The 14,226-nt window shown below is 36.5% G+C and overlaps 1 protein-coding gene and 1 pseudogene across 1 annotated transcript; one reads left to right on the plus strand and one right to left on the minus strand.

The window, feature by feature from the left end:
* Positions 1–149: 149 nt before the first annotated feature.
* LOC142504855 (acyl-CoA-binding domain-containing protein 4-like) lies at positions 150–11,309 on the plus strand. Its single transcript, XM_075617702.1, has 18 exons — positions 150–389; positions 1,320–1,390; positions 2,115–2,178; positions 2,255–2,326; positions 2,736–2,930; positions 3,009–3,086; positions 3,430–3,519; positions 3,620–3,689; positions 4,159–4,220; positions 4,551–4,690; positions 4,999–5,125; positions 5,237–5,351; positions 6,933–7,021; positions 8,074–8,157; positions 8,243–8,428; positions 9,308–9,463; positions 10,629–10,688; positions 10,831–11,309. The coding sequence occupies exons 1-18, from the start codon at positions 216–218 to the stop codon at positions 11,017–11,019; spliced, it is 2,022 nt and encodes a 673-aa protein (XP_075473817.1). The 5' UTR covers positions 150–215; the 3' UTR covers positions 11,020–11,309.
* A 758-nt stretch (positions 11,310–12,067) lies between these two features.
* On the minus strand, positions 12,068–13,989 carry LOC142505904 (putative pectinesterase/pectinesterase inhibitor 22; annotated as a pseudogene).
* Between the last annotated feature and the right edge of the window lie 237 nt (positions 13,990–14,226).

The raw sequence follows: 14,226 nt of genomic DNA on the forward strand, positions 1-14,226 counted from the left end.
TTTATTTATGAGGGTGTTACATTGAAATTTTATAGTTCAAAAATATAATTTAAAAATAATTTTCCGGTCATTGGTTAAATCTAATGCCTATTTTTTATTTTTATTTTTTTTAAAAATTGCTCACACATTCCTCGTGGATCCAAAATAATCCAAAATACCCGTTTTTTAATTAATAAATCCGAGTTTCAGTCAGGATCCAAATCCGGAAAGGCGTAATGTCTGCCGCGGCAACGATGGCGAGAACTCATTCCGGCCTTTCTTACCCGGAGAGATTCTATGCGGCGGCGACCTACGTTGGCTTCGGCGGATCTCCGAATTCCGCCGCTGAAGGCGTCATCTCCAAGTTCTCAAACGATGCGGCTCTTCTCCTATATGCTCTCCATCAGCAGGTTTTTGTGCAATACAGACGATTTTTTTTTGTTTTTTATATTTTCACCTTCATTTCAGCTCAAACGAGTTGTTTGGTTTTCCTTGAATTCATTAAATTCTGGTTTGATCCGCTCGTATATAGTCCAGCTCGTGATTTTTTTTACCTTTTATGGTGTCAGGATTTGAAGGTTTAGAATTGCGATGATTCCAATTTGAACATCAGTTTTATCCTAGTTTGCTCTATTCCAGCTGCTTTACTCGCAGATCCTTGAAATTTCTCTGTTTCTTTATAATTTGTTGGATGTATGAGTAATAATAAATTTAAAAAGCTGACGTTATTTTCATGTTTTTACCGATTCCAGCATGCTTCAATGTCGTTTTACGATTCATACGTTTCTTAGTTTTGTATGTTGATCGGATAATTCAAAGTTGAAGCATGCCTTCATTCTGACTTTTAGCACATATGACCAATGCCTAAGTTGTAAAATTTTCTTGATTTCCACTCCTATCAATTTTATGTTGTAAGGAATTGGGTTGATTGTATATTGAAATTCTTTACATTCAAGCTTTTTGCCTGTCAATTTTTCAATTGCCAATTTTTCTTGATGTTGGGTTAATTTGTCTGAATGGTTGATTGTATAAGCTCTATTAAACGTTCTTTATTGTTGTCTTAATATTATTTCCCTTTGCTTGAAAATTTCTTAGAGCATTTTAAGAGGTTTCTTGTGTTTTATTTTGGGTTTATTTTTTTTATTTACCCAGAATGCAAAATTATTGTTTCTTAAGGACATGATGATATTACATTTCTGTAAAACTGAATGACTTTTAGCGTTTTTTGTTTCCTAAAGAGCAGCCAATAACATGATTGCTGAATTATGTAGATTATTTTTCTTAATATTCTCAATCTTTTTTTGGCCTCGAGTGGTACTGATGTCTTTCGATGGTCTCAGGCAACTGTGGGGCCTTGTAACATTCCTAAACCTAGAGGTTGGAGTCCCATTGAGCAAAGCAAATGGACAAGGTTTCTGTTCTTAACCTTGATGAAATTTACTTATTATTCATGGTTTTGACTTTTTTCATTTTTTGGTTGGCGACAGTCCAACTGCTTGATCATTTGCATGTTCGAGTTAATAGGACTGTTGTTCTATATACATTCTATAGACAAGGCTAAGAATGAAAAGTGATGCATAGAACCGAGCTTGGAAGGAAATACCAACATTTAATCAAAGTAGCATGAACTCATCATCGATCATTTGAATAATCAAGATCCATTGCATGCACTTCATACTAATCGGGAAAAATTTCTAGTTACCAATATTTGTCACAGTCGTTGAACAATCAGTACAACTCTGTGCTTTTGGAATACATATTTGTACATGTACTAACTAGAGCTAACTGATGAAGCGAGAATAAAAATTATGTCATTGGTGTAGTCGTGTAGATACACATAAAAATTATGTCATCGGTGTAGTCGTGTAGATACATGAAACTATTTTTTTTAAAAATCGTTTTTTAAAAAATGATTGCTTTGCGACTTTAATATTTGTATAATTCAGGCATGCTTAAAAAGAACCTTGGATATTCACGGCTTTTGGTGTCTGCATTGTTTATGAGCTTGTTCCTATTTTTGTTTTGGATTTGTGGCTTCCGACAGATTATATTTAAGTGAGTGTATATTTTAATTTTTTTCGTAGTGCTGCTACAAACTTCATTAAATATGTCTTCTTTTTTTAAATATCTTGAAGCTGGAATGGACTTGGTAACATGGTTTCCACAGAGGCGATGCGCCTTTTCGTTAAAATCTTGGAGGTTAGTACAAAATATTTTGTTATGTGTTATAGTGCAACTTATTAGTAACATCTTGTATTCATCTGATATTGAACAGGAAGAAGATCCAGGATGGTATTCGAGAGTGTCAAACTCGGTGTCGGTGCCTGTTGTAGATATTGAATTGAATGTGAGTTGCCATGATATGAATTTTCTGCCATCTCTTAAGAATTCTAGTTGCCTTTTTTTTTCCTATTTTCAAAAGTTTCTTAGATAATGTAATTATCAATTTTGTCGTCCAAAAATTGTGGGAAGCACGTCTAATTATCAATCAGAAATGGCTTGTCATGCAGTAAAATCTTATGTGTCATCATCTACTCATTTCTACATTTTAGTTTTCAAATACTTGCATAGATACATTGAATCATATTAAATTCTGCCACTTTGTCTGTGTGTTTACTCTCGTGTGTGAGTGGGGGAATTTATTTAATTATTTAGAAACACCTCATTGAGAAGTGGACATCTTTCCTGTATCTCTTCTATACTATCCTGGAGTTTGTTTTAAAGCTACCTCTTCCTCTGATTTTTTTTATACTCAGCATGTTCCAGAAGTTGCGGTGGTTTCTGAAAATGGAACTAATTTTCCGGAGACAAAGACCATTCTTGCTGAAAATGGCAACCATTCAGAGACCCAGGATAAAGACGTTGTATCTGAAGGCCTTGGAGTAGTTACTGTATATGACAACTGGGTCGTACCTCCAGTGTCTGGCCCACGACCAAAAGTTCGATACGAGGTGTTAAGTCTTTCATTTTCCTATTATACACATCTGATTATGCTCTTCTTTAGTTGTAAATATTGATTACATGCACAGCATGGAGCAGCAGTTATTGGTGACAAGATGTACATATTTGGTGGAAACTACAATGGTCGTTACCTCAATGATCTCCAGGTTTTGGCGTTTTGAATATTTATTTTTGTTGTTGCTACATTTCCTGTAACTTTAGTATCATAGACTACGGAATGGCTCTCACAAGAAATAGCTTTATTTGAACCAGATTGACACTATGTTTTCCACAAAGTGAGAGAATTCAGAAATATTTGGAGTATGGTGCACAAGCAAAACCAAACTGTACTATAAAGCTATACAAAGATGTGTTTGGCGTCTATTATAATTCTTACATGTTTGGATTCCTGTATATTAACTGTCGCAACAATCAAGGATTGTACTGTACTGTCTAGTTTCAGCCATGATTTCTTTGATATTTAACTTTATTTTTCTTGTTGGGGTATAGGTTCTAAATTTGAGGACTTGGACCTGGTCCAAAGTTGAAGTTCGGGCAGGTACTGATGGTATAGCAACTGCCTGTGCTGGGCATGCGTTGGTAAGTCTGGACATTTTAGCTGAATGATCAGATATCAAGTTCATTGCCAGTAAAAAATTCTCTTATCTAGTGTTACATGTTTGCAACGTCATCTCCGTAGATACCATGGAATGAAAATAAGCTTCTTTCAGTCTCTGGACATTCCAAGGACCCTTCTGAAACACTACAAGGTTTGAGTTGTTATTATAGAGCATATTTATGTGTTCTATGTAAATTTTAATTTTAATTTTTTAAATTTCACTGAATTAGATGTTGGAAATTTCTTCCGAATTAATTCATGATGTTAAAGAAATGTGCTGAAGCATCTGTTTGGTTCAGTTTTTTGTATTATTTAATCCAATAGACACCTTGGTTTATCACGAGATATTTTTAATAAAAGAAACTAACAAGGTGTACGCTGCACATGTGTATATTTAGTTTCTATGCATGTTATCACCATTTATAACCATGTGAATTCTAGTTAAATACAGTTGTTGCATTGAATCTATTTACTTTTGTTTTCTCAAATGATTAGTATCTCAAATAATCTGTCTTGGAAGTGCCTTTCTGACTCTGATCTGAGTTTATGCTTTGTCTGTCAATGCTTTACATATATTTTTTTTTTTTTCTGAGAAATTCCTTGCTGGTATATGATGACAGTTAAGGTGTTTGATCTGCAAGCTTGTACCTGGTCGATGTTGAAGACTTATGGAAAGCCTCCAGTAAGTTTATGTCATACTACGATAATGTTTAAATAGAAAATGTTTCTAGATATATGGTTTTCACAATTCCTACTTCTTTCGTGTATATTGCTTGTGGATATCAGCTCTTGTTCAACAACCAACATCTTGTTGCGCAAAACTGTAAAAAATTACATAAGACTCGAGTTTTGGTTAATACACATTTTTTTCCAGTGGCTCGATTTGATCATCATGAACTCTGGCCTGTCTGTGCTTGTGTTTGTGTGGACATGTTTATATACCTTATGATAAAAGAACTTAAGTTTGCTGTTATTATTAAAGCCGGTTCTCATGTTTGTCAATTCTCTGTAGGTCTCTCGTGGAGGGCAATCAGTGACCCTGGTGGGAAAAACTCTAGTCATATTTGGTGGGCAAGATACAAAGAGATCTCTGTTAAATGACCTGCACATTCTGGACTTAGAAACCATGACCTGGGATGAAATGGACACAATGTAAATCCTTTTGTTTTGGCATTTTGAGAATTAAATTATTCGGCATACACACTTGCATACATATTTCGGAATGATTCTTGAATTGCCTTGCTAAGACTCTGAGAAACTGATGTTCTAAAAAATTCGTTACTTCCCCTCTTGTTATGATCGATATTGTGAATGTGTGCTGCTTTGAAGTGGTATAAGCATGATAATTTATCGTTTTACCATGAATCTCTGTATCAGTCTTTGAAACATTTACTCAAAACAAATTAGTATGTCAGCAAGTTTTTGCATGTACTTACTTCTAATTGCTACCAATTTCATAGGGGAGTGGCACCTTCTCCAAGGTCTGATCATGCCGCTGCCGTACATGTAGATCGTTACCTTCTAATCTTTGGTGGGGGCTCACATGCTAAATGCTTTAATGATCTTCACGTTCTTGATCTTCAAACTGTGAGATAAATTATTTAATTACGTAACTTACTTGGTTCAAGTAGTCCGAATGAATATCTTGTTTTAATGAAATTTTCATATATGCATCATGTTCTGAATTTGGTGGGGTAGATGGAATGGTCAAGACCAACACAACAAGGTGAGATACCTAGTCCTCGTGCTGGTCATGCAGGTGTGACCGTTGGAGAGAATTGGTTCATTGTTGGTGGAGGAGACAATAAGAGTGGTAAGATTATATACCTAATTTAGTTTCAGAAATAACAAATTCGACAGCTTATTTATCTTCAGATTTAGTCTTAAAATGTATTATCTGTTCTTTGCCTACAGTTGGTCATGTATGAAAGTGTTGTATTTCTTGAAGAACCGTGAGTTCCATGTGTTTCCTTATAGCATGTCTGATGTCTCTGATGTCTTTTCCCATTTTCCTTCTTTTTTGTAACACATGGCTTTTGAATTTTACCTTATGATGAAGTTTGCTTAAAAATGGGGTAGGATGCAATTCCAGAGAGTACAAGTTAAAATTGAGTATTTATGAAAATAATTGTTGAGGTGCAATAATTCTCCCTGCTGAGTCAAGCGATCGAACTATGACGTTTAGGTTGCTATGCGGTTTAAAAGATTTGTGTTACAATATTACCACTAGCTATAACTTTTGATATAACGGCAAACAATCGGTACTACAATTGGTATCAAAGTCAAAGTTATGAGTTCGATTGTCATTGATTGCAAGAAGTGTAATTATTGGGTGGGAGATTGTTGAGGTTCAATAATTGTCCCTGTTGGGTAAACGATCGAACGGTGACGCTTAGGTTGTTACGCGATTTAAAAGATTTGAGTTGCACTATTACCACTACCTGTAACTTTTGGTAAAACGACAACCGCTTGGTCCTACAATAACAGTAGAATGGATGTGCTCGAGCGGCGTAGTGGCATCTCTGCTCTCGTCTAGTATCTCTAGCCTCTTGCATTCCATTCTTAAAATACACGTTCTTTCAATTGAGTCTTATATCTACTGCAATAGATTTCTATATATTTTCCCACTTTTTCGCTTTCGTTTATAGTTTTCATCTAGCACCTAGGCCCAAAAGACAACCCTTGCACCTAGGGGCATGTCTAGGTGCAGGCCTTCACTGGGGTGTGTACCTTGGCCTTAAGCAAGCATCTTGGCGAGCTTTAAAGACTTGGCACACATCAAGTGTAAATTAAACTAAAGCATTGCAAATTTTAAGAGAAATTTGATGTAATAGTCATTCATATTTATTTGGATGTCAGAGAATATTTTTTTTATTATTGTTCCTTGATTTGCGGAGCACTGGTTTGATGGTATATGCCATAATACTGTCATAAATCAAACTTCTAAAAGGTCATTACATTAATTATGATTTACTGTGTGTCACTTCAGTAAGGAATGAAACTTGAGTTTAAGCTCCAGGGAAATCTGCACATTAATTTGCCTCGTGCCTTTAACATCTATGGTTCCACCGGCTGTTACCAGAATGAGCATGTTTTCTGGTCTGAATTGATGAACTTCTTGTTATTAAGATATTCAATTAGTTTGAGATTTTGATTATCTAACACATTTGCTTTCTGCTCGAGTATCCATGTTGTGGATCAATTCTTGTTTTTGTATGTGTTTCCTATAAGGAGTCGGTTATATTATTGGATGAATGCTATATAGCTGATTATTAGTAAGTTTTTTCCTAAATATTACTGTTTTTTCCTAAATGCTACTTGTGTGAGATACCCTTAGGCCTCAACTTGTTTTGAGGTTCTCATTCGGTTTCTCAATTCTTTATTGCATTTACAGGAGTTAGTGAAACAGTTGTCCTTAACATGTCTACACTGGTGTGGTCGGTTGTAACTATTGTTCAAGGAGGTGTTCCTCTTGCTAGCGAGGTACTTCACATGGGAAAACCTTTTTACGGAACCGAGAAATTTCGATCTCATGCCCCATGTTTATTACATGTCAATGCATTATCATTGTATGGCACTAAACAATGGTATAGATAAGTTAAATCATCTCAGTTTTGTCCTCTTGAATGCATTCAGTAGAGTCAGAACTTAAGCGTCACTCACCCGATGACTAAACATGTATGAGTAGATGATTTATTGCCTGATATTATTCATGAACGTTTGTGAATTTGCTGATTCTTAGTCCATTCCTCGTCCTTACTTTTCAATTTAAACCTTAAAAAATATCTTTTTAGGCCGCAGTTGTTGTATGTGCTTCCTAAATTTTTTTCTTTGTTCTCGACACTGATTGAGTTATGATGATAGTCTATTCCATACTAATGCACAAAATGAGTTTGTTTTAGCTTGTATTCGATATCAAATGAAACAATTTGTTAGGATCAAACGCTTACCACTAGGTCAAAAGTTATAGTTGTTAGCCAATGCGCAACTTTATTTCATTATACTTGTGTCAGTGCAGAGTGCACCTACTTGAGTGCTAATGGGTCGGGCTGTTAGGCCCATGAATTTGGGGAGGCGCATGTCTATCTGCTGAAGCTGTCTCATATGTCTTACCCTTTCTTTATCATCGGTCCTATCCAATATTATATGTTAAGATCCGGCGTCACTTTTTTTTTACGGTCCACCTTGCCAACCAGATCAAGTTATGCAATTCAGCAGTTTGACGCACGAGAACTTCCCACGAGGTCACTATCTCAGTACTACTCTCAGTCATGCACGCGTAACCCAACACAATTTACTATAGACAATAACTTTTCTATTTTCTGTGAGGAATGCATCTCTGTATAACAAGGGTGACATGAATTGTAGGAATTGTTTTGATTGTTTATAATGTATCGTTTATAATGTTCGTCGATTAATTTCACTTGACTATCTATTGCTATACAACCTTTCTATCATGAATGGGTGGCTATGCATTTATATAATTACTTCAACTGCTAGTCGATTATGACCACACTAGTTTTATAATTTTTTAGGGCTTAAGTTTGGTCCTGAGTTCCTATGGCAATGAAGACATCCTGGTCTCATTTGGAGGATACAATGGGAGGTACAACAATGAGGTCCGAATAACCCTTCACCTTTTCTCTTTTTTTGCATCAGACGGAATTGAGTTTCTTAGAATCCTTAATATGCCTTTGGCTTTAGGTCGATGTACTTAAGCCAAGTCATAAGTCAACCTTACCATCAAAGATGGAAACACTAGTGCCAGATAGTGTCTCAGCTGTTCAAAATGTTACAAATGCTACCAGAGATGTGGAGTCTGAGTATGAGGCAGGTCAAGAAGGAAAAATCAGAGAAATTGTGATGAATAATATTGATTCAGAGCCAAGTGTAAGTGTTATTGCACAATTATTCCCCTCGACCTATTCTCTGGTTGTCGTATTCTTGTTCGTCGTCCTGATACTTATTTAGAGAGTATTATGGCTCAATATTGATTTTCCTAATAGAATGTAAGCTATGCACTTTAGTATTTAAAGTTCCCAATTGTTTTTGGTTCTGATGATGATAAAAAATGTATATATACATATCCAATGTCTGAACTATTGACTTTTGTAATTTAGAGCGGAAAACCATGATATTAGTTTCCTTCTTTCTGTGTTATTTGACGTCACCTGCGAAATCAATTGGTTCAACAATCTTTTTGCTGTATGGTGTAAGTGCTACTTTCTAAATTGTCTGATCTACGCTGTCATGAAATTTATATCAAGGTAGAAATTGCATGTAGTATATGAAACAACGACTCATAAAAAAGAAACAAACTGAGAACACCTGTTCTATTAGGTTTTTTGAAAGTTGTTCGACAATTTGAGCTGGGGGTTTTATAACTTCGAAAAATTCATTCACTGAAGAAAGTATATTTTTTGTCTTTTCACTGCTAAAATTATTGGATTTCATTTCATTGGTTCTGATTATGATTACATTTTTAAAGAAAATAGAAGATTTAATTCATCATCTTTTTAATAGATGTGCAGGATAATTTATGAGTTTTTGTCTCTTAGATACCCCATGTCCTCTCTTTTCCTCCTTAATTATGCCCGTTCACTTATATCCAAACTAATGCTTGCAATGTTTTTTATTGCAAAGCGTATTACCTTTAACTTTCTTGAGAGCAGCTGCAGAAACTTTTTGGTGCTCATGCAATAGTCATAGAGATCTGTTTACTGTATTACTCCTCTCAAGATGTTATAGCATGTTTGTTTTCGTTCACAGATTACCAAGATTGAAGAAAGAAACACTAGTCATCTTTCATCCCTTGAAGCAGAGAAAGAAGAATTAGAGTCTTCTCTCGCAAAGGAGAAACTGCAGACACTACAGCTGAAAAAAGAGCTGACAGAAGCAGAAACTCGAAACACGGAGTTGTACAAGGTACTCTCTTGATTTATCAGTGATATCTAGTGGAAATAGCACAATGTTTCTTTAGCCAAGAAAAGCTAATCCATATTGTGCACAAACTAAAGGAATTGAGGTCATTCATCAGATTTGTGCACTTTACTTTTAAAATTTGACCTTGTTTCTTTAGCCAAGAAAAAGCTAATCCATGCTGTGCACAAACTAGAGGAATTGAGGTCATTCATCATATTTGTGCACTTTACTTTTGAAATTTTACCTCTTTAGGTAATGGGCTGCTTCAGATATCTTATTGTATATTGCCTCGTTAGGTAATGGCTGCTTTCAATATATTTTTGTGTTAATTCTAGGGGCGGCCATATGATTGGCACAAAGAGTTGTTATACAATTGCACAAAACCAATGGTTGTACCTCCAAACTTGATTGTCTGGGCCCCTATGCATCATGCATACAAGGGTTTTTGAGTTGCTGAAATCTATCATGATATCTTTAATTCAAAACCGCTGAGTGTTTTCTAGATTATGATAAGAAATTAGCATTTTTTAATAAATTTTTAGGTCCATGGTTACCATTGTTTGGGCGTAAGAGTGCTTTTGATTTGATGAATTTGTGCACCCGATGTTTTAGCAACGATCTGCTCACCTGGGTTTTTACCAAAAGCATTTGTCGAGTTGGGTGTCAACCAAAGGTTTTGTTCCACTAATCTGGAAGGACATTTTCGCAAAGCAATATTTTTCAACAATCTATCACATCTTACCGAAGTTTTACTAAAAATATGGTATCTAAAAATTAAATAATATGAAAATGCATTCATTTCTTTTGCATTGATCTGATTCATAATACTATCGAGTGAAACAAGAGATCTAAAGAAAAACATAAACTATACTAAATTAGTAACAAGTAAACTTTTTGTATATGTATCTCCAGATATTTTGGAGATAATATAGTAATCGTAAAGTCTGATACAACCCCAAAAGCAATTGACCATAATATGATCAGCTTCGTAAGCCGGCTTGGCGCGAATTTCCTGAGAAACGAAGTCATAGGCACGTAGGTTTAGGGCCAAACCGATAACATCACTGCTTCTGTCGCTTTTACAGAACCGTACATGAGATTTTTACCTCACATGGCTCCTCATATGTTACAAATAAGGACTTTTCAACATTATTTTGATGTGGCACAGGAACTCCAGTCTGTGAGAGGTCATCTTGCTGCAGAACAATCTAGATGTTTCAAACTTGAGGTGCGTGTACCATAAAGTAATACCTATTTCTTAGGCACATAATTACTTTGTAAATCTTGCTTTCCTAAAAGGGGGTTTCTTTTGATATGTTCTGATGAAATCTATGATTGTTTGAGTTCATGGTTTTTTCTTGAACATACAGGTAGATGTTGCCGAGCTACGTCAGAAGCTACAATCAATGAAAACCTTGCAGAAGGAACTCGAAATCCTCCAGCGACAGAAAGCTGCTTCTGAACAAGCTGCTTTATATGCAAAAGAAAGGCGCAACTCTAGCGGTGTATGGGGGTGGCTTGCTGGAACACCACCTGAGCATAAAGTCGACGATGCTTGAGTGTTGCCTAAATAGCAATGCACATCGATCTCTAGGTTTGGGACCTGTCGTTTCGACGTCTCCTTAAACCTCAAATATACTTCTAATAACCCTTTTCATTGTAGAGCAAATAGGAATTGATCTAAATTTCTTCTGCATAGATCAACGGGATTCATGTTGTAGATGGAACTGCATAGGTGCGTAAAATAGGTCAGTGATGTATACCATATAATGCAGTGATTACTCATGATACTGTGTGTACGGGAACGAGGATTATTTGAGAGTAAATACATATACATCTGCTTGCTAAAGAGTATTGATCGAGTATAGCGCAGTGATTTGTTGTAGTTTCTTTTTTTTAATGATACCTACAGCAACAATTGAATTTCGCATGTGTAAATAGAGGTCTTCTATCCTTCACCAAGAGATATACATTACTTCCGGAAACTTGTTGGTTTATAAGACGGGATTCAACATTCTTGTATCATCTTAAATTTGACTGAAGTTTTACAATAATCTGAGTTGAAATTCTTCATCGTCTCATCTTACGAGTCAAGGAGTGTCCCATTCTATGTAGAATAATCATTGGATTGGGGTGGATCTCACCAAAATCGCTGTTTACTCTCTCGTAAAGTTCTTGATGGCATCATATCAAACCTGAGATTAAATTAGTGAAACATGTGTGAAATACTAAACCGAGAAGTATGTGTTTACATGCAGGCTACGTACATCTCTTTTTCATAAATTTTCTTAGTCGGCCTAGTTGAGTCAACTTGTTATTTCAAAATAAGAGTTCTGGAAGAATTTTTGAAATGTTAGAGCTAGAAATTTTTTTTGGAAGTTGATGTATGTTCTTTAAATTTAAAAGAGTGATTTAGGGTTATGAATATTTTTTGAACTTGTCATTTCTTTGCATATCGTGTTTTCTTTTCAAGCATAGGGGTGTCAGACAATTCAAGCCGATTCATGAATCATTTGACATAAAATTTTATACCATGATGATAGGTCGAAAGTTCGTGAGAGCTTGAGTTATTTTTAATAATGAAAACTATTTATATGTAATTGACTTCGCTACTCAAAAATGGATCCAACCTCCTCTTCATACATAGGAATTAATTTTTAAGATCAATGGAGACCAAGGAATATCTCGTGAAGCTATATTTTCTAACATTGCAAACTCATGGAATACCCGTTCCACTACATCACGTGGTGAATGCTTCCCACATCCTATACATCGTCAAGTTTTTCTCACACAAACGTAAATATGTAGTGTTGCGCGCGCCTGCGTACCGTGTTTATAACGATTTACTTGGTCACAATCGCGGAGCTTTGAAAGTTTCATCCATATATGAGTTCTTGGTATGTAGAACCACTTGAAAGATGCAAGCTTGTTGGCATTCATCGATACTTGGATTTTGGATTCGAATGTTGTTGCTAAAAAAAGGGTGAATTGCACAAAGAATGTCATTGTAGACCATTTAAATCAGAGCTGAGGAATAGTGATGAGAAAATCATGATTTCCCAAGGCTAGGATAGGAAAAGAGATGGGTTCGCATCATATTGCGTTTGGAGGGTTGTTTATCATCGCGAGCATCTCAAGTTTATCCATGTTTTACTTGGCCAGATTCTTGTTGCAAAATGAGGAGATTTGCATGCATTCCAATGGCTTGAATCATGCTCATGAAGAGACCGACGACATGGTGATGACAGCTCGACTCAAGCAAGTACTCGACAACATGGAACGACTTCAAGCCAAGCTCGAACTTAACACCCGTGTGTGTGTGTGGCAGCCACGAAAACCCATCAATAAATCTCCCAACGGTGAAGACACTCGCCACCGAAGCATCTGTAATAATATGATATCCCGGCCACCGTACCCTACCGACAACCGCCGCTCCCGGCCCATAGTTTTTGTACTCACCGTACCACAAAGTGCCCAAACCAAAATCTCCGTACCACTCTAGCCACCCCCTGGGCTGCACCATGCGACTCATATAAGTATTCATGAAAACAGTTGTTGAAAACTGCTTCCATGGCCTCACTAAATACGTGGGTTTAGTGGCGTAAACGTAGCTGTCTTGGATCGAAAATCCGGTGCTCGGTCTTTTCTGCCTTGCGCTGTGATTGTTACCTTCTGAAATGGGAGTGGCTCCTCCCTCGTAAAGATCTTGCAGTTCTGCAAGAGAGCTGCGCCATTGCCGAAGATGAAGTCGATGGTGCCGGAGATGGTGCAGTCGGGGTAGAATTGGCAGAGGGAATGGGAATAGAGGGTGTCTTGATAGCCTTTCATGCTGCAACGATAGAAGGCGGATTGGTCAGAGTCGACACGCAGAGCCACACCTTGGTGATTCTCGGCAATTTTTCATTTTCATATAGACTATATGTGGACTCATTTCTTGGCGGTTTGAAAGGAAGTGTATGCATTTGTGTGTATAAAGTTAGTGCATTGCTTTATGAGTTGAGTCACTTGTACTAGGCTACCTCTTATGTACCGTTCGAGCTGATGATCCGTGCCTTCGAACCCTTCGAGGCACGTGTCTTGTTTGCTCAGAGCAGCGCTCAGCCATGCCTTCAGGTTTCCTTCTGATTCATGAGGAATTTTGAGACCTGCCCGTATCTTGTTCATTTCGAATAAAGACCATGCTAGCTCGGACACCGAAAAATCAAGCAGTTCTTTACAATCCTCGATGGCGATTTGCTCGTGATAGCTGATATTGGATGTTGAACCTTGTGATCATATCAATGGCTGATATGGCCTCGTTGAGTGTGTTCTCAATGGCGGCTTTGAGGAGCGACGTGGGGTTCGAATGGCCGTGACTTATGGTCCGAGAATGCATGCTAAAGAGGCATATGGATCTTGGTTATTGACTTTGTCACATGCTCGAAGGATCATGGATTCAATTGTTTGGTTTTGTTCAATTGAGATGCATAGGATAGAATGTGGTAGGATGATAATAGAATATAAATGAGAAGGTAATTGATAAATGACATTGTTAAATTTCGTGCATGTATGAGGGGATATTCCACCTAAGAATTGATTAAAATATCGAAACATGTTGTTTGAGCTGTTGTATAGTTTAAAAGATTTAAATTGCACCGTTACCACCACTTATAGTTTTTAATAAACAACAAAAACTCAGTCATTACAATTGGTATCATAGTCAAGATCAAGAGTTTGATTCTCATTGATCGCAAGAAGTGCAATTATTAATAATGAGATTGTTTGGT

This window comes from Primulina tabacum, chromosome 10 (assembly GCF_025594145.1).
Source record: "Primulina tabacum isolate GXHZ01 chromosome 10, ASM2559414v2, whole genome shotgun sequence".
Lineage (NCBI taxonomy): Eukaryota > Viridiplantae > Streptophyta > Magnoliopsida > Lamiales > Gesneriaceae > Primulina > Primulina tabacum.